Source organism: Quercus lobata, chromosome 2, assembly GCF_001633185.2.
Source record: "Quercus lobata isolate SW786 chromosome 2, ValleyOak3.0 Primary Assembly, whole genome shotgun sequence".
NCBI classification, from domain to species: domain Eukaryota; kingdom Viridiplantae; phylum Streptophyta; class Magnoliopsida; order Fagales; family Fagaceae; genus Quercus; species Quercus lobata.
The window spans coordinates 46,324,346-46,349,675 of NC_044905.1; the positions used below are offsets into that span (position 1 = coordinate 46,324,346).

The 25,330-nt window shown below is 34.2% G+C and overlaps 1 protein-coding gene across 1 annotated transcript; it reads right to left on the reverse strand.

The window, feature by feature from the left end:
- Nucleotides 1-8,130: 8,130 nt before the first annotated feature.
- On the reverse strand, nt 8,131-11,140 carry LOC115975705 (peroxiredoxin-2B-like). Its single transcript, XM_031096602.1, has 3 exons — nt 10,895-11,140; nt 10,425-10,504; nt 8,131-8,598 (listed from the first exon to the last, which is right to left on the reverse strand). Exons 1-3 carry the CDS (start codon nt 11,047-11,049, stop codon nt 8,345-8,347), a joined length of 489 nt encoding a protein of 162 aa, XP_030952462.1. The 5' UTR covers nt 11,050-11,140; the 3' UTR covers nt 8,131-8,344.
- Between the last annotated feature and the right edge of the window lie 14,190 nt (nt 11,141-25,330).

Sequence of the window (25,330 nt, forward strand, 5' to 3'; positions counted from 1 at the left end):
AAGAGATAGATATTTGTGGACATATCTTCCATGTGTTGAAGAAGAGTATTAAGAAGCAGAATTCAAGAACTGTAATGCCATTTCCCTCATTGATTATGGGATTAATTGCGAAGACAAAGCTCAAATTCCCGAGTGGCCTCACTGTGGTTCCGAGGGACTATCCCATTGGTGCACACACAGTCACTAGGAGCACAGCCCACATCAAAGGTTCCAAGACAGGTGTGCATATGATACCACAGGTTCGTGTTGTGGACGAGGGTGAAGATACGGAGGAGGAGACTGATAGATTCACTTCTGCCACAGAGCCATCAACTCAGCCATCATCCTCAGCACTAGCACGAGGACCAGATAGACTCAACCGTCTTCTTGACAGAGTAGAGCAGATGTACACTATGTTAGATTCCTATATGTGGCACACAACGGACCAGTTTGCTTATGTCCAGGGTCAAATCACAGCTTTATGATCTCAGATCGATGACTTATCTGTCAGCCATGGTTCAGACTCCGAGTCCGACTAGTTCTAGCCCTTTGGCCATTCCGGTCAAAAAGGGGGAGAAAAATTTTGAGGGGGAGCTTGCATAGGTGTTAGGGGGAGCATAGGTTTAGACTTAGAAACATTGGTTTATTAGTTATCGGTTTACATGTGTTTATATTTAGCTTCTACAACTACTGGTTTATGTTTATACTTTTACTGTTTTGTTTAAAACCTCAACACATTTTTTTTTTTTTTTTTGTTAATTTCAGTGTTTATTCAGTATATTGTGTTTGTGACTATCTCAATGCTTGTGTAGCATTCTCTGTGTACTTTTAGATATTGCTATAATGTCTTGAGTACTTCACACTTGTGCCCTGGTAGGATTGTTCCTAAATGCATAAATTTCGTGTATTTTGCATTGGTTGTGTGATTGGACATGCAAGTAATCATAAGTGATTGCTGCGTTGTACATGTTCGAATGAACATTTACTTATTATATGTTCATTGGAGTCATTCTTTAATGACTGCCCTTGTTTAATCAAGTGTTTGTTTGCATGATATCTATTGTTTACATACTTGATCGCACTATGCTTGCTCTTGTTCATGCCTTGTACTCAACTTATCATAAGCTTAATGAAAGTTTTGTTTGTGTGAAGTGTTTCAGGTTACAGGTATAAACTGCAAGTGCTTCACAGTTTCTAGATTAGGTGTGAGTGAGTTTTGCCATTGTTCACAAACTCACGTTTAAGTCTAGAGTCTGTTTTAGGGGTTTTGTCACGGAATAGCCAAAGGGGGAGATTGTAAAGTTGTGATTTACAAATATGTATTTTGTTGGCTTTTATTCCGTGCCAAATTTGATTGTAATTTTATTCAATCTTTTGTACCCTGTATCTGTTGTGGGAATTTATTGTAAGGGTTGTGTGATAGTGAGAGAAAGTGTGAAGACTCAAGCTATTGAAGCAAAGAAGGTTTTCGCGGGTATCTCGCGACTAAGCATCTCGCAAAAAGATGCATGTGCCTTGCGCATGACTGGAATGCGAAGAGTCTGTATAGATGGAGACAGCTGTGTCTCGCGAGTATCTCGCGGGTAAGGCCTTCCCACGAGACACCTGCGAGACATTTTGTTCTATTAGTCTGTACTGTCTGATACACACTTTCTGTACCCTCATTATATATACTCATATTACCCACAAATGTGAAGGAGAGCTTCTGAGAGAAAACCCTAGCAAAAACACTTGAGAGTTAGAAATTGTTATACCAACAATTCTCTACACATTTGTTTGTGGAATTTCCTCATCTCCTACCTCTCCATTTCCATACCATTGAGAGGTCAATAGCCCAAACACTTACCACACCATTTGAGAGTGTCAAGTGAGGTTTTGGTGCTACTGGAAAACATTGGAAGAAGCCAAGGATGGCAGATGCAACATGGAGCTTGTTGTGGGATCCGGAGAACTAGACAAGATACGGTTCCGAGAAGCCTTGTTGGAGTAGGAGCTTGGAGGGCTTAGGTACAGAGGGTAGATTAGGTTTGGAGGGTCTCTTACTTACCCATGTATCCCAACTGATTGTTTAGTGGATCAATTACCGCTTGGAGGGCGGCAGAGAGGTTTTTCGCCGAGTTCTTCGGTTTTCTCTTCGATAACACGTTTCGGTGTTATCTGTGTTTGCATCTCTCTTCCCTACTCTTGTTCATTTCATTTTACTGATGTGTTGCTTTAAATATGGATTAGAGTAGCTCTCTTGAATGTTTGCTTGCGCTTACACTATTCCACACTTAGTATTAAGTTAGTGTAAAAACAACCAAACCGTAATTTGTATTGGGGGTCTAAACGAGCTCTTGTGTTTTTACACATTTCGAGCTTTCACCGTCCTTTTAAATCTTTTTTTTTTTTCAGGTATTACAATCTCCCCCACTTATAAGAATTCAATCCTTTGAATTCATCACAAACTGAACCAATTATCATGCTTCCCCTGCGCTACTCTAAAGCCACATTTGTATTGATCTATATAATTTATCACTCATCACCATAGTTCAAAACTATTTCACAACATATGCGTAAACTTTTCCTTCCCAAGATTTGTAGAATAAAAATTTCCAAAGCAAATGGAGCCATGATGCTTCCGCTGCATAATACAATACCACTATAAAATCTCTTACTCAATTACCCATAGTTTATGAGCAACCATATTACAAAAAAAAAAAAAAAAAAGATTCTTTAAAGATATACATATCTCTAGTCTGAATAGCTCTCTAAGTTCCTTTCAATATGAACATAAGTTCCAAGGCCCATTCGTTTAGATTAACCACAATACCTAATTTTCCATCAATTATTAATTTCAACAAAATTTCAAGGCCTAAGTAGTCTCCAAAAATTACAACAAGGGAAATCCACAATTTTGAGATTCACCATAGACCATTGAATGCTAGCAACCGTTTAATTCTCTACCTTAAAATTAAGTAGTGCATCCAAAGTTCCAATCCTTCCTAAGTTCAAAACAATTTACAACATATGTGTATATCACTATATCTTTTCTACCTCAAGTTTTGTAAGATAGAAATTCCAAAGTCTCCATAAATAATCTATTGAGCATTGATATAAGGGTCTGTCATAGAACGTCTATCATAATCATAAATTATCTCCACAAATAAGTAACATTTATTCACCTTTAACCTCTAGATGATACTTGGGCTGGAACTCATTGAAGAGATGGGTTCCTTATAACTACATTGCCTATTATGAAAACAAGTCTCTAAGTATACATCGGCTAGAAGGGAATAGTCCATGAAATATCTCAAAACCCCCTTTGTGTGTGTGTGTGTGTGTGTGTGTGTGTGTGTGTGTGTGTGTTTTAACTAGCAAATAATATTGTCCTCGTAGCCTAGAACTTAGAGTACAATGCAACTTTATTTTAATAACCACTTGTTGATATAAAACAAAAGTACCACAATGAACTATAATTCAAATTGTAATAGTCTTTCAAAATAAACTCTCTTGCCATCCCAAAACCCTTAATATCCAATCAAAATTATGGTTCACTAGTCCAATTCAATACTACCACGATCTTGTGTTGTATCCAACTTATTTTTAATTGAGCCAATCCATTAACTCTTATTAGTTAAAATTCAAAAAATTACATTTCCAGCATCAAAACTTATTCCCCAGGATATTAAACAATCCTCCAAGTCCATAGAAAGAAAAATTAGGACCTCAAACTTCTAAGTAACAGAACATGTCTCAAAAACATTTAGGGACAACCTCACACATAAATTAGGCTATGGTAACCCATGTAGGTCAACACTAACAAGAACAATGATCCAAAAGAAGGTCGGTCCTTAACATTAGAATCCAAAGAAGTCCACCGATATATTGCTGAATTCTTTTATATAATAACATATAATTTAATGTGAACTACAATAACCACAAATTGATTTTCCGTCAATTTCTTAACTCCATATAAACTAAAATCAAGGAACCGTAGCTCTAACATCAAACCTTAACCCCCAAATAGAGTTCTGCAATTTCCAATTCCCTAAAAGCACTCCAAATTTTGAATAGGGCATATAGTAAACTATCATTCAATAATTAAACCTATGAGAATCTCCTATAGATCAAACTAACTTTAGGTAGGTCAACTATATTAGGCAAAACTATCAAATGAGTTTCCAAAAGATCAGTCACAAAACAGCAGGAAGATTTCCTTTGCTTGTTCTTTTCTCACTCTCTTTTCCTTTTAATAAGAAGAGGAAGTTTTAATAACCAATCTGATCAATTACAAAATTTTCAAGAATAAAATATACCCACTTAATACTAGTATGAGATCATAGAAGTATATCAATTGAAATCCTACTTTTCGTTTTATAAGTCACGTACGCATAAACCCAAGAGACAAAAATATAAAATCCCAACGAATCTGACCTATCAAATTCATCACATGATGGAACCTCACCTACATTTCTCCTCAAATCATCAAAAGAACACTATCTTATAAAGTAAGATAGACACGTGACAACCACCACACGCTTATAAAGTAAGCACCCTACAAGTGTACAAGGCTTTCTTAGCAACTAAAATTTATCCTCAAAAATTAAAATCAATAAATCCAAAATACCTCAACAATTTCTTAATGAATAGATTTCCAATAATTTAATAGGAACAAAATCCAAACCTCATGTACAAAATGCCAATTGGCAAATAAATAAATAAAACTATTAGAAGACCATCCAATCCCAAAACCACTAAGCTTCTTTCTCGCTCACAACACAACATCAAAACTCCCAAAACTTGTTATTCTTCATAATCTGAAATTGGAGGGGAAAAAGGGGGTGGGGGGGTGAGCTGACAACTCAATAAGTAACCAAAATCCTAATAAGTTCTATCAAGCAATAGATTTGTAAAGTAATAAGATGTAATATGAGCTTTCAAAAGTTATAATATGCTATGGGTTTTCAAAAATAACTAAAGAAGTTTCATAGTCTTAAAATAATAAGTTGCAAATAGATCACATACTTTAATCTTACAAATATATCATAGATGGTTTAGAAAGTAGTCAGTTTTTTTTCATATACCAAAAGTTGTAACTTACAATAGGTTCTAAAAATACATAAGCAGTTTTAATGACTCAAAATAGTTCAAATACTCAAACATTTTCAAAATCACATATGTAGTTTTAAGGACTCGAAAAAAAGTTCAAATGTTCAAACGCAATTCATATTCTTAACAATCTTATGACTATGGTCACGCTATATCCCTGTGACTGGGCATCAGAGTACCAATGAATAATCCCCATTGACTGGGTATCAGAGTACCAATGAATAACCCCCATTGGTTTGGGTATCAGAATACCAATGAATAACCCCTCATTGGCTGGGTATCAAAGTACCAATAAATAACCCCCATTGGTTTGGGTATCAGAGTACCAATGAATAACACCCATTGGCTGGATATTAGAGTACCAATGAATAACCCTTATTTGCTGGTTATCAGAGTAAATTCATAGTCAGATTATCCATAATCATATATAAGAAATCATAGTTTCTACCAAAAATATATCTTATTCAAATACATATATAATATATATATATATATATATATATAATCATATATTCAATATTCAAATCTATTTGTTATATTTCTATATTCTTTACTTTAAATCAATATAGCTAAAAAAAAAACAATTAAATAAAATAATTCTTATATTCAATGCTCGTATGTATTTGTGAAAATTCCTTATTCTTTACTTTGAATCAGAATAGCTAAAAACAATTAAATAAGATATATTATATATTCAGTAATTAGATATATTTGTGATAATTATTTACTTGAAATCAGTAGTACAATAGAAATAAAATTGTAACGTCTGTAACAATTTTCAGTAGTTAAAATACGCACAATAAAACCAATTAGGATAAGGTTACTTACCTCCAAAAGCTATTCCAAAAGAAACTTTTCCCTAACACCTCCTCTAAATCCTTAGATATCACATCAACTGTGCCGTCAAACATTCTCTACTTGAGTAATTTGGGTAGTCACCTCTCTCAAAACTTAATAAGCTTATATATGCTAGGGTTTCAACCTTATTTTCTAAAAACTCCCTTATAAGTATAAATTATAAAATTGGTCCCACAAAGAAAATTACTTAAATACCCCTCCTTTTAAATCTTTTTTTTTTCCAGGTATTACACAATATTTAACCAAAAGACTCCTATATGTATCATTATTCTCTCTATCAATATTTAGGCACATATTGTTCTTTCTTCCTAAAATAGGCTCTCTTCTATACCATCTGTCCCCTTATTCCCTCTATTTCGAATATTTTTATTTCTTCCTAAAAATTGGTTGTGCTCTCTTCTTGTCATATGTCCCATTATTCTCTATCAATATTGCCTCTCCTTTTTTTGCAAATTTGGGCATTTGTAATGAATTTCACTACACATATATAGCCTATAAATAATTTGGGATAAATTGTAAATTACACCCCTAAAGTTTGGGAGTAATTGGATTTTACACCTTAAAGTTTTAAAATTTGGATTTTACCCCTTGAAGTTTGGTGATGTTTGGATTTTACACCCTGACGTTTTAGAATTTAGATTTTACCCCTATATTTTAGAAGTGTTTGGATTTTATTTCCTAAAGTTTTGGGGTGTTTGGAGTTTACATTTTAAAGTTTCAGAATTTGGGAGTGTAAAATCCAAACAACCCTAAACTTTAGGGGGTAAAATCCAAGTTTTGAAATGTCAGGGTGTAAAATCTAAACACCCCAAGTTTTAAGGGATAAAATCCAAATTCTAAAACTTTAGGGTGTAAAATCTAATCACCCCCAAACTTTAGGGGTGTAATTTGCAATTTACCCAATAATTTGAGTAATATTTAGCTAAAAGACTCATAGAAGTTTCTATTCTCTCTATTTCGCATAATGTTATTTCTTCCTAAAATTTGGTTGCTCTCTTCTGTCCTTTGTCTCATCTGTCCTTTTATTTTTCTTTATCAATATTCTCTCTCCTCTTTCTTGCAAATTCGTGTCTTGGTACCGAATTTTACTACACATGTATAGCCTATATGATTTGAACAATATTTAGCCAAAAGACTTATATAAATTTGTCATAAATTCAGAAAGTGTCATTTTTCTGAGCAATTCAGTAGCCTTAGTATCAAATTTCACTAAATATATATAGCCTATAAACTCTGATTTGAGCAATATTTAACCAAAAAGAATTCTAGAAGTTTGTCATAAATGTCAAAAGGTAAACCACAAATTTTGCATATTGTCATTTCTTCTTAGAAAAGAGCCCATTTTCTTTTTTTTCTTTTTTCTTTTTTTTTTTTTTTGAGAAAAAAAGAGCCCATTTTCAAGAAGAAATAACAGAACAAATTCCTAAGCTGTAACCGAAAGATTTTGACATCAAATAATTAGGACGATAAAATTTTTGGGCCAGGTTTGTCTCACAAAGTTTTCTGCCTAAATTACTTAGCTGGCAAATATCAATTTCAATCCTCTCTCCACAACTTCCTTTCTTCCTTGGTTAAAGCTAAATGTTTAACTAAAAAAGAAAAAAAAAAACCCGGTTTAACTGGTAAACCTCGTCTAAATTATACAAGTGGGAGGATTTTCATGTTGTTTGCTTGACCGACTGCTGCAGAGATGATATTAATTTAACACACCAGCTGACCTGACCAGCTCGCGTGTTCCATATGCTACTCAAGACTTTTCTCGCCCTGATACATTGATTTCTGATTTAGCATTTTAAGCAAATAAGCCAAACACGACTACTATACTACTACATATATGGATTACTTGTGACCTGAGCCAATGCAATAAAAATTGTGCTCTATCTCTCTCTCTCTCTCCTTTTCTTTTAGCTCCCTTGTTCCATACTCGCTATTGGACACTCCCTATCACTGCTAGTAGTATTAAATAAGCATATACAACACTGCTGCTAGTATTAAACCAAAGCCAATCAAGCAAAACCAAGCCAAGCTTAAACTAATTGAATTTTTAACAAGCCCGACTTCAGACATATATGATAAGCTCCGAGCCAAGTTCTGAAACTCTTATTACTTTTTGTCACGCATAGTTTGATCATGCAACAGTCGGTTTGGCTTGACTCAAAGCATTTCACGGTCCCACTTTCGCAATTTACACAACCAAAAGAATAAGTAACAATCACATTCGTAAAATGTAGGCAGAATCTACGGCCAAAAGTAATAATATCATATAATAAGCACACTGATTGTTCCACGATCCACAACAATAGTTAAAACAACTTTATTTTTATATCCGCCACATTCTAATTTGAAGACAAGAACGAGAGCCTAGTGAGAAGAAAGGGCATAGAGACAAAAGATAGCCATGTGTCTTAATTAATATTCAAAGAGCGTTGATGATTTCCTCTGCACTGGAGACAGTAAATTCACCCCCAGATTCAATATTTGCAACCTTCACTTTGAGATCATCGAGCAAGAGAGCAAACCTCCTTGAACGAGTGCCAAGTCCTTTGTCTCCAAGGTCAAGCTCAAGACCAAGAGCATGTGTGTATTTTGCTAAGCCATCGGCAAGAAACTTGACATGCTTGTTCTCAGGGTAAGATTTGGCCCATGCCTTCATCACAAAGGGGTCGTTAACTGCAAATGTGTGTCAAAACTTGAATTAAATATCTTATAAATCATCCAGTGCTATATATCCTAACACGCTTGAAATCATTGTTATTTGCTTAGCCTATTGAGAAAAAAAGAATAAGACAGATGCAAATGCTCGATTCATCTCAATCTCCCGGAATTAAAATTGGTTTTGTGGTCTCATATTTAAGTAACAAATAGACAATTAAGGTTTTTGATAGTTCAACTATAGCTTGCTGTTGAGGCAGACATAAAAGATGGATTTGCCGATTTGGCTGACAGAACTTCAAGATCAAACATAGAATAGGTATACAAGGTCAACTTTTCATTCCAAGTGATATCATGAGAATTTAACAATGTATGAGGACAAAATGATTCTTCAGATTAGATTCAACAACTCAAGCATATTAACTAGTGTCTAAAAAGGAATTAACTCACAATAAATTGCTTGCACAGAAGATTTAATATAATCTTAAATATATATAGTAGCTCCCAAAGCTAGGTAACAAGGAAAACTATTAACATGGGCAGTCCTTGCTTGTATAAACTAAAAACAAGATATGGCTGTGCTCAAAACAGAATCAAATTGTCACACACATACGGTATGTCCAAGGTTGATGCTGATATACTGTAGTGAACTCGTTACATAGTGTTAAAGCATGCCCAAAAACTTAACTAGGGGGTGAAGAGGCTTAACTAATAGTCTAATACATAAGCCCATAACCAAGTCAATGCCCAACAGAGGTGGGATTTCTTTCTCCAACAAATGGTAGGCATTTACTTGATTAATGCATTCTATTGAACTTAGAGGATCTATACTACTTTAGATACATGAAGATACACACGTTCAGTTACATCCGAGGAAAATCCATATACAAAAATTTTAAAACAAACATAAGATAAAATTACAAACAAACTTTGCATCTAATAGACTAATAAGATTTGAAAGGAAGAACATACTTGACTTAGTCTAGAATGATTCTCTCAAGTCTCAACCAATGTCAAAATATGGTAACAAAAATGGAGTCATTCCTTTATTATCAGCATAAAATTGAAGCCAGCAAATTAGTGTGCCACCACTACATGGCTACACTTGAGACTTGCTCTTATAGGCATTCACTATGAGAGAAATCTCATTCATTGTTTGTTATTACTACTTTTAGAACCATGCTACCCCAGAAATCCTGGCACTACTAGGTGCAGTTGAGACTTGCTCTTACAAGGTCATGTAAACATGCACCACATCAACCTCAAGATTGGACCACACCAATACATAGTAACAAAAACGAACGTTCTGACAATACTAAACTAGACAAAGGCAAAGCACAACGAATTAAGGACAAAGACGGATTTTCTCCAAATCAAATTGGAGTAATCTCAAGCTTATTATAGTTCTAATAATGAATAATGATCATCCACATGTAAGTTTGGAAGTTTATAAAAGAATGGAAAGAAATTAAAAATATATATATATATATATATATGTATATATAATATCTTTCTTTGTTTGAATATTTGAAACGAAAGGAATGGGATTTGTTTTTGAGTGTCAAAGAGAAAGTAGTAATTGGAAATGAATGATTTTATATAGCAATACTGTTGAGATCTTTTTTTAATAAAAATAAAAGATATAGACATTTAAGCACACACGAAAAATAGGGGAATTAGACCAAATTCCATTCCTACAAAATTGAACTTAAAATGGAATTCATTTCCATGCCTAAATATAGAAAGAAAAGAATTATTTCCCTTCCTTAATTGCTAGCAAGCATAGCTGAGGAGGAGTTTAAAAAAGAAGAAGAAGAAAAAGCAAAAAGTCAGTTGAGAAATACCGCTAACCAAGAGAATATCGTCAACGCCCTTTGATTTCAGCTCCTCCGCTCTCTCAATGAATCCAGGTACATGCTTCAAGCTGTGCCCCACACACAAAATAATCAATCAACTTAAATCAGATTGTCCACAATTCACATAATAACTGACATTGACAACCCATGATCGTCCGATTAAGCTGTATTTTATTTTTAGCAATTATCGACAAGGTAATCAGTGGACCCCACATGCCAATGCTTGTTAAAGGTGCCAAACAAGAGTAGGTGATTTTTGGGATATTTTGAGTTATAGATTTTTTTCGATCCAAAACCAAAAAAAAACAAAGACAACCTGGGAAACTTCGCTTGAATTCCGAGTCCACTTTTTTTTTTCTTTTTCTTAAAAATAAAAAAATAAATTAAATTAAATCGAAAACCCAGACTTGTTTCTGTCAGATGATCTGAATCGCGGTGAAGAGGGAAGGGGGGGTTACCTGCAAGTGGGGGTGAAGGCACCGGGAACGCCGAAAAGGATGACCTTTTTACCGGCAGCGAGGGAGTGTACGGACACAGATTGGAGGTCGTCTTTGTCGTCGAAGTAGGAGAGAGTACCATCTGGGATCACGTTGCCAACTGCAATCGGGGCCATTTCTCTCGACGGTGCTGACTTTTAAATAATAACAATAATAGATCTGTTTCTGTTTCTGCTTCTGCTTCGGTGCTTGTGTTTGTGACTCTCCATAATATTATATAGAAACCCATAAGCACTAAAATTAAAGAGGCGTTGCTTTTTTTTTTTTCTTATTATTATTATTATTTTTTTTAATTATTATTAGCTGGATTTGACCAAATTTTGGGGTCCGGCGACCCACACATTTGAGCGTTTGCGTGCGTGTCACCCCACTGTCATCTCAAGTGGGGCAGGATTTTGTACGGACGGTTTTATTTGTTCCGTTGAGAGGATTTTTATTAGAAGTGCTAAAAATTTTAAATGTTATTTTTTGGCATTTTTAGCACCTCAAATGATAAAAATACACTTCTATCAAATATGTTAAATCTGTTTCTCAAAAAAAAAAAAAAAAATGTTAAATCTTAAAAAATTTAGCACCAAGCTATAGTGAGCTGCTATAACTAGATTGTAAATAAATAAAATAAAAAAATTAAAATTATTCACCAACGAATCTATTTCTCATTTCTGTCTCTCTTTCCTATTTCACTTCTCTCTTCCCTCTTCTCTTTTCTCTCTTTCGAACCACATGGTTCGATGGTCAAGGTCATGGGTTTGATGACTATGGGTTTTGATTTTGGGTTGTGGGTCATGGTCTGATGGTCCAATGGTCATGGGTGGTGGCGCCGATGATCCGATGGTCGGTGATTGTGATCCGATGGGCATGGGTCGTGGGTCCAACGGTCCAATGGTCGTGGTTTTGGTTCGGCATGGGTTTTGGTTCACCAATCTACTAGGTTCTTGTGGGTTTTGGTCACCGATCTACTAGGTTTTGGTTCTGCGTGATGGGTTTGCTTTTGTGGAGGTTTACTGTGGTGGGTTTGATGTTGTGGGTTGAATCTGGGTTGGAGGGTTGCCGTGGTGGGTTTGTGTGTGTGTGTGTGTGTTTTTTTCTTGGTGGTTTGATTGGCAATGGTGGATTAGGATGTGGGTTTACTCTGTGTGTGTTTTTTGCTTGGTGGGTTTGTTGTGTGTGTTTTTTACTTAGTGGGTGGATGTGGTGGTTGTGGGGTGGATGTGGATGTGGATGTGGACGTGGAGGTTTCTTTTTCTTTTCTTTTTTCTTTTTTTGTTAGTTGTGGCATGGGTGATAGGTTTGTGGTGGTTGTGGTATGGGTGGTGGGTTTTTGGTGGGTGGTTAGGTGGTGGGTTTTGTGGTGACTGTTGGTAGCGTGGTGGCTGGCAGTGTTGAGAATAGTTAGGTTGAGAAAGAGAGAGACAGAGGAGAGAGAGACAGGGAGAGAAAGGAAGAATATTTGTCAAATTACCGATATTTGACTTGAGCTCGTGAGAAAGCCAAAAAGCTTGAGCTTAAGTTTGGCTTGATAAATTAGTCAAGCTAAGTTTAAGTTTAATATCAAGCTTAAATTCGAGCTCAAGTTAAGCTTTTGAACTTGAGATCTAAGAAAATTAGATTATCAAATGCTTAAAAATCTCTAAAATTAAGAAAAAAAAAATAGTATAATCATTTTATCATGCGTCTAGTCCTACTTATGACTAGCGATTATTCTGTAAGGTTGAATTTATTCAACCATCTAATTGGCTTTATTCCGTACCAAATTTGCTTGTAATTCAGCATTTAGTAACCCTGTATTTAGGTGATTTTGATGTAAGGGTAGTGAGTGAGATAGAGTGAAGATTGCTCAAGAGTGTGCAAGAAAACAGAGACTTGCGGCTGGACCTCGCGGGTGACTCGCGGCTTCAAGCCGCCAGACGCAGCACACATGCCAAGCATGCTGGAAGGTGAACAGTCATGCAAGCTGGAGCACTACAGGACAAAACAGGACAACTGGCCATACGGTTATCTCGCGACTGGATCTCGCGACTTAGTCAAGCCGCGAGGTCAAGCCGCGAACCACCCCTGTTTTGTAAAACCTGACGTTTCACATTCCTCTCTCATTCTAGTATAAATACCCCTTTTACCCACGATTGTAAGAGAGCTTCCAGAGAGAATTTTGAGAGGGAAACCCTAAAGAAAAACAAGATTGATTCACCCATAATCTATACATTAGAGTCTCTTCAAATTCCTCAACTCTCTTCCTCTCCATTGTCAAATCCTTGAGAGGCATTATACCAAACCTGATTCTCACCATTATCATTACTGTGAGAGAGCAATTTGGATTTCTGGGAAGCAGTTAGGAAGGAACCAATCTTCATTGGTTGATGCTACGGTCTAGTAGCGGAATCCGGGAAGCTAGAAAAGAAAAAAGTTTGGCGCAACCTCGTTGGAGTAAGAAGCTTGGAGGGCTTAGGTGCACTGGGTAGATTAGGCTTGGAGGGGCTATTACTCTTTGTCCATGCTTAGCTTATGGAAGCTTTTGTTTCTGTTTTGAGCTATTTTAAATTGTTGGTTTTGTTCTTCATCATGTGCTTAGCTAGGGTTTGCTATTTGTTGGTTTATCATCTTGTCTGATCTGCTGTTGATCTGTTGTTTCAAAATGATCCTGTGTTGAATGTGGGTTCTTTTTCAGCTGATTGTGTGGTTTTATTTTGACCCTCTCTACTGTGTAGTTCAATTTGGGCCATTTGTGTCCCTCATTGCTATTTTCTGGTCATTTTCATCCAGCTATTAGGGTTTCTTCATTATCCCTAAATTTCCACTAACCCACTGCTAATAAAGTCTGTTGGATTGTGTTCCGTCATTTCCTTTATTCATAATACAGACTAGACATGTCACCATTCAAGAAAGCAGCTGTGAAAGGAGGTAGTTCCAAAGGGAAGGAACTCGTCATTGATGTTGATGATTACCCACCTCAAACAAAAGAAACTCGCTCTTCATCAAAGAGATTCGATCCCAACAAGTTCAGATCCTATGCAGCCTATCAGTCTCATGAGAATTATTTTAAAAATGCTACACCACTACTAGAAAGAACTGTGGATCAGTCCACACTTCATGACACTGACATTCCGAAATGGTTTGCTCACAAGGACTGGAATTACCTTCTCTCTGATTTGGAAGACGCGTATGAAGATTTGGTAAAAAAAAATTTATGCCAACGCAATTGTGAAAGAAAATGAACTTAAGTGCTGGGTTCGGAAAAAGAGCTTCTCTGTCTCTCCTACATATCTGGCAGAAATCCTTCACATCAACAGACCAATATTCTGACATTCACCGGTTTATGATGATCTTTGTCCTGATGAGGAGCTTTTCAAAGAAAGTCCTGGTCAAGACTTGGAGTTCTCACCCAATGAAAAATCCATCAGTGTTTCCTCTCTTCCTCCAAAACTGAGAGTGCTTACAATTGTGATGTTTCACAATTTGTACCCTTTATCAAGCACTGGGTATATGAACCTCGGACGTGCTTTGTTTCTTCATGATCTAATATCTGATGTGGAAATAGACATCTGTGCTCATATCTTTCATGTTCTGTGCAAAACTGTTCTTCGAACTGAGTCTCGGACATGCATTCCTTTCTGCCGTCTCATTTCACAGATCCTGAAGCTCAAGGGAATTTATCCAACGGCAGATGAATCTCCTCACTCAAAACCAAGTCCAATCAACATGCGTACATTCAATGCAAGCATTGGACATAGTCGAAAGAGAGCCAAACCAGAAACTTCTGCGTCTCACAGTGGCTCTCATTTCAGCACTCTCTCCCTTGATGAGAAACTTGGTCGCATTGTGTCCTCTGTCCACGAGTTGAATACAAAGATGTCTGGACTCACAGCTTCTCTACAACATCACAGCACTCGATGGGATATGAAGTTTACCTCTCTTCAAACTCAATTGGATCAAATTCAGAGAAAGCTGGAAGAGGATGAATAGCCTATTCCATGACAAAAAGGGGGAGTGATAGGCATGATTAGAGGGGGAGGATATTACCTAAGGGGGAGTGTCTTTACATTCTTCTTCAGTTTAAGTTGTTATATTGTGTTTTGTAAACTGTTATATGGTGGTTTGTACCCATGTGCTTTTGTAAGCTTTTAGGGTTAATGTTTTATGCATGTTTGTAGGCTTTATGGTATATACTTTGCTTGATGCAGCCTTTATGCTATGTTGAAATCAGTACTTCAATTTAAATGTCTTGCATTTCGATTTATGTACTGTCACTCTTGTGCCCTTGTAGGATTGTTCCTAGATGCATATACCTTGTATTATGCATTGGTTAAGTGTTGAGCATACAAGTATCTTGCCTTGTGCTTGTTAACTTGTATGTCCTTGTGTTCATTCCAAGTGTGAATAAGCACTGTGATCACTACCTTGTGGTGTTCACTTGGTTGATCAAGCCATGGTTTGTTTCTTAACTCCATCTTTGCTTGATCACATATTGCCTGTTTCATATGCATTTTATGATATTCTGCTTACAATGATCATGGTGTATTGTTGTGTTTCAGGAGTATTATGTTCATATGATTCAAGTGCTTCACAGCTTCTAGAGTTAGGTGTGAGTAGTTTTGTGTTTATGATAGTTTCTGCTTACAATGATCATGGTGTATTGTTGTGTTTCAGGAGTATTATGTTCATATGATTCAAGTGCTTCACAGCTTCTAGAGTTAGGTGTGAGTGAGTTTTGTTCAACTGTTCCCAACTCACATGTTAAGTATAGAGTCTGTTTTAGGGTTTTGTCACGGAATAGCCAAAGGGGGAGATTGTAAGGTTAAATTTATTCAATCATCTAATTGGCTTTATTCCGTGCCAAATTTGCTTGTAATTCAGCATTTAGTAACCCTGTATTTAGGTGGGTTTGATGTAAGGGTAGTAAGTGAGATAGAGTGAAGATTGCTCAAGAGTGTGCAAGAAAACAGAGACTCGCGGCTGGACCTCGCGGGTGACTCGCGGCTGCAAGCCGCCAGACGCAGCACACGTGCCAAGCATGCTGGAAGGTGAACAGTCATGCAAGTTGGAGCACTACAGGACAAAACAGGACAACTGGCCATACGGTTATCTCGCGACTGGATCTCGCGACTTAGTCAACCCACGAGGTCAAGCCGCGAGCCACCCCTGTTTTGTAAAACCTGACGTTTCACATTCCTCTCTCACTCCAGTATAAATACCCCTTTTACCCACGATTGTAAGAGAGTTTCCAGAGAGAATTTTGAGAGAGAAACCCTAAAGAAAAACAAGATTGATTCACCCACAATCTATACATTAGAGTCTCTTCAAATTCCTCAACTCTCTTCCTCTCCATTGTCAAATTCTTGAGAGGCATTATACCAAACCTGATTCTCACCATTATCATTACTGTGAGAGAGCAGTTTGGATTTCTGGGAAGCAGTTAGGAAGGAACCAATCTTCATTGGTTGATGCTACGGTCTAGTAGCGGAATCCGGGAAACTAGAAAAGAAAAAGGTTCGACGCAACCTCGTTGGAGCAAGAAGCTGGAGGGCTTAGGTGCACTGGATAGATTAGGCTTGGAGGGTCTATTGCTGTCCATGTATCCTAACTGTATTTTCTAGTGGATTGTTTACCGCTTGGAGGGCGGCGGAGAGGTTTTACGTCGAGGGCTTCGGTTTCCTCTTCGATAACACATCGCGTGTTGTCTTTGTGTTTGCATCTTCCTTCCTCTCTATCTTTGCCTTTTTATTATCTGTTGTGGATTGTGTTTTGTTTTGGCTTAGATAGTTTTTACCAATTCCATATTATAGCGTATGTTAAGTTTCCGCACACTAGTTGTTTGACATATTGCTTGAATTGGTTAAGTTGTATTTTGGGGGTCTAAACGTTCAAGGGTGTTTATACACGTTTTTGAACTTTCATATTCCAATTAAAAATTTACATAATTAAATCTATTCATTCATCATCTCTTATCTATAGTGTCAGTATTTGTGTAAGATACAATTTTTACATTCACGTTAGATGGTAAAGAACTAAAAAATATTTGTTTGTAACTATTTTGAATGGGAAAATACTAACATGTTTTATAATTTTACAAAAGATGGTTGATGGGGAAGGAATCATACGTGGCTCACTTAATTAATTAATTAATTTTTAAATGTAACTAATGTCTAAAGCTGTTCTTGGTCAGTTTAGAGGGAATGAAAAAAAATTAAGGTAATGGGTAGTGGTCCTATGTTGGTCATGTCACTATTAAGATATGTATAATGAGTATATTTTTCTAACAAATATAAACTTATAATTGAATCTATGCTTGAATTATTTTGTATCAAGTCTTATAACTCACTAGCTTGTTAGTGAACAAATTTTTTCGCTTGGGCTCAACTTGTTTATCAAACAAGCCTAAAACTAAGGCTCAAGCTTGGTTTATTTATAAACAAACAAACATAAAAGAGTTTTTTATTGACCTGAACCTAAGTTGTTCATGATCGACTTAGTTCATTTACAGCCCAACTCCGGAATCATTTTTGATTGATATATATATATATATATATATACACTTTTAGTGATTATTATATACTATAAATAAATTAGGCTTGATCCAAAATCATAATTAATAAAATATCTATGCTACCTTTATTATTTAATATTTATTCCATTTCTTTTAAATAAAAAAAAGAAGCAAAGATTTACAAAGTATATTGATATTGGTCAATGGATTATTGGGATATTTTATAGATGAATAGAAAATAATCTAGTAAAAAACTATGACACAATTTTTAGAGGGAAATTGTGCATTTTTGTAGTTTAAGGAGGTAAGGGAAAAATAAAATATAGTTTAGGGTGGAAAGTGAAATTTCTTCAAGTATTTATTAATTAAATATGTATTACATATAAATATTTTTTAGGCTAAAATGCAAAACCGACCCTTTAAATTTCTCCAAAATTCATTTTAGTCTTCTAACTTGCTTTTATTCATTTTAATCCTCTAAATTTTAAATTTATTCAATTAAGACATCTCCATCGACATTTGTTAATTTGTTTTAAACAAAAATTACGAAAAATATTTTTCAATCATTAATTAGATTTTTTAATTTAAAAAAATTTGAAGAAAAAAATTAAATAATTGGACAATTAACCATAAAATATAACAAAAATTAATGGAAAATGCCTTAATTGAATAAATTTGAAACTTAAAGGATTGAACTGAACGAAAGCAAAGTTAGAAAACTGAAATGAATTTTGGTGAAACATAAAGGATGAGTTTTACATTTCAGCCTATTTTTATTATAAATGATTAGGATTCCACCATCCTTATTAGCACCTCTATCCAATAGGCTAAATCGCATGTAACCTAGAAGAAATTTTCCTATGTATTGCAAAAAATAGCCATTAATAATCCATAAAAAGAAAATACCCAAACTATATGTGAACACTACCCAAAAAATTATTGTGTCTATTTAGGGGAGGATTATGATACCCACTAGTAGGTAATCTGCCATACCAGGTTACTTTTTTTTTTTTCACATTTGATAGTTTCATTCTTACATTGTGTAATTCCAACATCATATGTGACAGTTACTTTCTCACATTTGGTGGTTCCCTTACTTTTTTCATACATTTGATGGTTCCATCCTCACATTGTGCAATTCCAACATCACATTGTGCAGTTCCAACATCACATGTGACAGTTCTTTTCTCACATTTGGTGGTTCCCTTACTTTTTTCTCACATTTAATGGTTTCATCCTCACGTTGTGCAGTTCCAACATCACATGTGATAGTTCTTTTGTCACATTTGGTGGTTTCATTTTTTTTTCCTCACATTTGACGGTTCCATCGTCATATTGTGCTGTTCCAACATCACATGTGCTGTTCCAATATCATATGTGACAGTTCTTTTGTCACATTTAGTGGTTTCATTACTTTTTTTCCATTAGTAGGTAACCTGCTATACCAGGTTATTTTTTTTTTTTTTTTTTTTTTTTTTTTTTCACATTTGACAGTTTCATCCTCAAATTGTGCAATTTCAACATTATATGTGATAGTTCTTTTGTTACATTTGGTGGTTCCCTTACTTTTTTTCTCACATTTGATGTTTCTATCCTCACATTGTGCAGTTTCAACATCACATTTAACAATTCTTTTGTCACATTCAATAGTTCCCTTATTTTTTTCCTTACATTTGACGGTTCCATTATCACATTGTACAGTTTTAATATCACATTTGACGGTTCTTTTGTCACATATAGTGGTTCCTTTATTTTTTTTCTCAGATTTGATGGTTCTATTATCATATTAAGTAGTACCAACGTCACATCTGCTCTATTTTTGTCACATGTGATAGTTTTTGTTGTCAAATGTGACAGTTCTTTTGTCACATTGGGTATTTCCCTTATTTTTTTTCTTACATTTGACAGTTTCATTCTCACATTGTGTAGTTCCAACACTACATGTAACAGTTCTTTTGTCACATTTGATGGTTCCCTTATTTGTTTCTCACATTTGACAGTTTCATCCTCACATTGTGTAGTTCCAACATTACATGTGATAGTTCTTTTCTCACATTTGATGGTTCCCTTACTTTTTTCTCACATTTAACGCTTCCATCCTCACATTGTGCAATTCCAACATCACATTTGACAGTTCTTTTGTCACATTCAGTGGTTCCCTTATTTTTTTTCTTTGAGGTTTCATCGTCACATTGTGCAGTTCCAATATCACATTTGATAATTCTTTTGTTACATTTAGTAGGTCCTTTATTTATTTCTGAAATTTGATGGTTCCATTATTGCATTGTGTAGTTCCAATATCAAATTTGACAACTCTTCTGTCTTATATAATGGTTCCTTTATTTTTTCTCAAATTTGTTGGTTTCATTGTCACATTAAGTAGTACCAATATCGCATCTAACTCTATTTTTGTCACATTTAGTGGTAGCCTATTTTTTATTCTCAAATTTGACAGTTCTATTATTACATTGGATAGTACCAACATCACTTCTGACCATATTTTTGTAAAATTCGGTGGTACCCTATTTTTTTTCTTACAATTGACAGTTCAATCATCACAGTAGGCAATACTAATATCACATTTGACCATAATTTTACATTTGGACCCACCACTAAAGCTACTTTTTTACTTACTAATAACCGGTCATCACAATAGTAATTTTTTAAAAGTTATTAAAAATTCTTGATCTAAAATCTAAAAAAAAATCAGCTGGATTTATCTTGGTTTCTTCCACACTTAATTGGTATACCAATTAACTTCTTATGTAGATCCTTTAATAGCTTCCATCACATTCAGGGCCATACCTCCCTGTAAAATAACATAGCTGAGGTCATTTTCTTGATGTTTATAGTTTTATTATTTATATATACTATAAAACCGAAGATGTATAACCTTATGTGCTCTCTAATTGTTCTTATGCAACATCTGCAACTTAATCATAATTGTGTGTTTATTATGGTGTCTAAGGTTGGAAATAGGGTGACTATACAATTAGCTAGTTATGCAAAAAATCCAATCCAAAGATTGTTGACAATTTTAAAATTTTCAATAAACACTTGAATTGAAACTACAGATCTAGTATGAGATAGTCATCAATCAAGGCTACTACACCAGGTTTTATGTTTTTAGGCATTTTCATTAGATCCACGTGTGTGGAAGTGTCCCAAATAACTGTGTCCGACACGGGTATAACCATCCCAACTAAAGTGTCTATGCAATTTTGTTTCATAAAATTATTATTACATTAAACCTGTGTCAGACATGGGTATAACCACCCCAAAACCACCACTAAATGAGCACAAACCATTAAACCACCCCAAAAAACAAGATCTAGAAAGAGAAAAAAGTCTGCTACCACCATCACAACATTTGGTGGTTTCTTTATTTTTTTTCTCACTTTTGATGGTTCCATTGTCACATTGGGCAATACTAACATCTTATTTGACCGTACTTTTCTCATATTTGGTGGTACTTAAATTTTTACTCACATTCAACAGTTCCATCATCACATTGGGTAGTACCAACATCATATGTGACTGTACTTTTGTCACATTTGATAGTTCCTTTTTTTTCTCTCACATTTGATGGTTTCATTATCGCATTAAGTAGTAACATCACATATGATAGTACTTTTGCCACAAATGACCGAAATGACTAGAAACCTTAAAATTGATTGAAATACCCTCAAAACTTATAAATGGCCCAAATACCCCTGAAACCCACTAAAATTACCGAAATACTCTTAGAACCTAAAAGATGATCAAAATACCCTTAGAACCTAAAAAATGATCGAAGTACCTACTGAAACCTAAAAATGACCGAAATACCCTTAAAACCTAAAAAATGACTATAATGCCATTAAAACCTATAGAATGACCGAAATACCAATAGAAAATAAAAAATGACAAAAAAAAAAAAAAACCCTTAGAATAAAATGATCGCAATACCCTTGAAACCTAAAAAATTACCGAAAACCCCTAAAACCTAAAAAATGACCAGATTACCTTTAGAACCTAAAAAATGACTAAAATATTTGAAATTTATTTGGATGACAGCATTTAGATTTGGATTATTTTGAACCAATGGATTTAAAATGCCCTGATTTGAAATCTATTAATTTTAAAATTCCTTGTTTGGGTCTTCTTATACAACGAAGGATTTGAATCTCCATTGTTTGGATACCTAAAATTGAATTTGAATTTAAGATCATAAAATATTTTTTCCAATTATGTTTTTTCTTAAACCTTCTACATTTTAATTTAAGTAACATTTTTAATAGATACATGAGGTAATGAAAAAGCCATTGATAACTTAATTGACAAGATAATGAGTAAAAATCTGTCTTCATAGCCAACTAATAATTTTTTATTAGTAACAACTTGGACTTGCAAAATATGAATTTATTATATTACTAAAAATAATTTTTATTGTTCCATTATAATCATTATCAATGGAGAGGACAATCATAATCAATCTAGATATTATGGACAATCATACACATTCAAGCAAAAGATTATATTACATGAGAAGTCATTTTTTTCTAGGTACAAGACTACACAACATTGTGAAGCCATGAATGCCTTCTTGAATATATTTTTGGATAGGCAAACTAGGCTTTATGAGTTGTTCCAACAAGTTAATAGAGCACTTACACGTATTTAACATAATGAGGTGGGGGTAGATTTTACTTATAAATATATTAAATCTATTATGATTACTAGGTTAGTTAAAATCGAGAAGTATACCATTAATATATTGACAAGGGAAATATTCCATATGTATATGCCACAATTTGTCTACTAAAAAATCACTTTTCCATAAATTTACATTTGAAATAACAAAATTCACTAATTCTGTTTATATGTGTCGTAGATGATCCAAAGAAATCAGACCACCTACTTGCACTTGGATCTAAATATGGTAATTTTCATCTCATAATATTTATAACTTGAATTGATATATAACTCACTTTCATGAACTACAAGCCGGTCTCTTGTTGCAAAGTATCTAAAAGAAGTAGACAAACTACAAAGAAATCCACTACAATGTGTCTTGTTCACATCTATATTTGAATACCATCGTGGCAACAATTGAAAAAGAGAAAATCATAAGCATATGCATTTCTGGATCATTCATTCTTAAATTCTCAACAGGGTAACTTCTTGTTAGAAAATCTAGTTTTGCATCTCATATAAAACACATAGCGGAAGCAACAAACACGTATCTACTTCATTCATAAGAGATAACATGTAACCTTGAATACTAGAATAAAGAATAGAAAGCATACCTTGATGTAGTGAAAATAAAAAAAAAAGACTTGAGAATACCTCTAATCAACATCCCAATTCCATATGGTGCCCAAGAAGAGTGGTCTCTCAATCAGTCTTTATGTACATTGATTCTCAAAGAAAGTTCTCCTTCTTCTCATTGTAGAGAAAAACTGTTTTCTTTCCTTTTCATCATAGTACATTCTAACTACCTTGGTTGTTACTTTATTTAATAACTCTTATTAATTAAAAACTGATTATCTAATTGGGTTAACCTTTTGAGCCTACCTAATTGGGCTTTAGTTTGTGGCTTGAGATAGGACCAAAGGAAATGAATAAGACTTATCTGTCAGCTCTTGACAAGTCCAAAGTTACCATTAATTATATTTAATACCACTATATAAATATAATTGCACTCTAGGCCTTATAAATAAATTATATCCCAAGACTCTAATGATATCATTTGCCCCTTCCATGAAATATCCATAGTGAACAAAGTCATAATGAACTGTCACTTTGTAAACAACTATTTTATCCTTGAGTATCTGGTTTAATCTTTTAGTTATTCATATTTATTGAAATCTGATTTCAATAAATATAAACTTTAGTAACTCCTTACTAAAGTGGGCACCCTAAATAACCAGTTCCCATTAAACTTATCTCAAGGGGATATTTCGTGTCTCTATAAAAAGAGATTATGGATTCCATTTTGAGAATATATGTTCTCTCAACACTTCGTGTGGTTACCCAACATACTGAGGTTTTGACCCTGAATATTAGATCTCACTCCTGATATATCAAAGTAACCTATATTTCATGATCGAGTTCACTATCCTCTTAAGATTGATAGTCAATGAAATTAGAAGTCGTGAGATTAATTATTGTGACAGTTGTTGGTTGAATGCAATTCAGTTCAATATATCTTAACACTTAAGACACATCTACACATCAACTAGAAGTTTCCACTTCCATGATCAAGACAAACCATCTTAGTTGATGTGTTATAGTCTTCACAGATGAAATGCCCAATTTCATTAGTGACTATGAACTATATTTTGAGTTTATAAGGAACTTGTGATTTATATCTTCTGTGACTAAATCACATAAATCACATACAATGCATTTCAAGGACTATGATAATGTCCCATTAGTTCATTTATAAATTGTCTCATATAATTAAACAATTTAATTATTTATGACATGCCAATAAATTGGATTTTAGGACATAAACCCCAACACTTATAACTTGTAGGAATTTCTTATTATCCCTTCTACAACTCCACTGGCAACAGAAATATCTACATTGACATGATATAACTATTAGAGTTTGAAAAAAAAGGAGATGTTCATAAGAGAAAATCTCTTTGCATAGAGCCTTAGATATTTATTTGTATAACTATTATTATTCAAGAACTTTGGCTCATATAATTCAACTTGACCATATCAGCAAATTCAAAATCATAAATAATAAGTTTATTAAAAAAAAAAAAATCTAGTAAACAACAACATGCTAAAAAAAGGATATATTCATATAATGAACCTTTGAGAGGTTTCTTATTATCTGAAAGTTGAGTAATAATGTAAATGATTGTGGGTGCATATCAATGTTTCTGCTCTGTTTTAGAGCTTGGTCTTGTTACATGGACTTTAATTGTATGTGTATATGCATTCCAGATGTTATCTTTTTACATGGATGTCATTCTAATTATCAATTATAATTAGATAATTGATAATTTTTCAATAACAAGGATAAAACAACTTTGGGTTTAGGTTGGATGCTTATATCCCAAAAAAAACATTGAATGCAAGAGAGAGCTAGAAGGATAAATGCTTACATGACAAATTTTCAAGAGGTTGACTCCTACTTATGATGAGCTAGAATTAAGCAATAACATCAATGGATGGTCTGACAAATTAATATAAAGAATCAGATTTAAGAACTTGTAACTGTTAAAAAAAATGGAAAGTGCACAAATCCTAATAGAATAGCTTAATTGGAGAGCAAAACACTTCAAAAACTTAAAACTTATGCTCTGCATTATTAAGTTCTAAAATAACAAAATTTTATACAAACAATATAATCTTTTATATAATATTGACATCACACAATATAACATACATGTGCAAATTGGCAGAGCTGTAACACAACATACCTTATAACTTACATTATTGGATAGAAATTGCAACAAAGCACTTCAAAATGAATGCTTTGATAATTTTTCTTATCATTTTCTTGTTTGGCTTTTGGATTTGTATTATGATTATGAAATTCACTTTTCTTGTTTGTCATAAGGATGACTATTTGAAAGCTCACATAGAGTTCTTGCAGACACAAGTTATAGCCGGTGTTAGTCACCACACAAGTTGTACAATAAGAAGATGAAGTGATTAGGAAACTCCCTGTTGGTTCTTCACTTTCAACTTTGGCACATCGACAATTAAAGAATTTTGGTCTCAAGTTGCACTTTTTAAATTACTCAAACCAGTAAAGTTAAGATAAATAGATTTCCCTATGCTAAATAAACTTTTTTTATATATATATATATATATATATAAAACCTTTAAGGCAAACATGACCTAAACCAGGTTTCAATTATCTCAGCCTAATCTTTGTAAAGTGGTTTGAATCAAAGAAGTTCAGCTCAAAC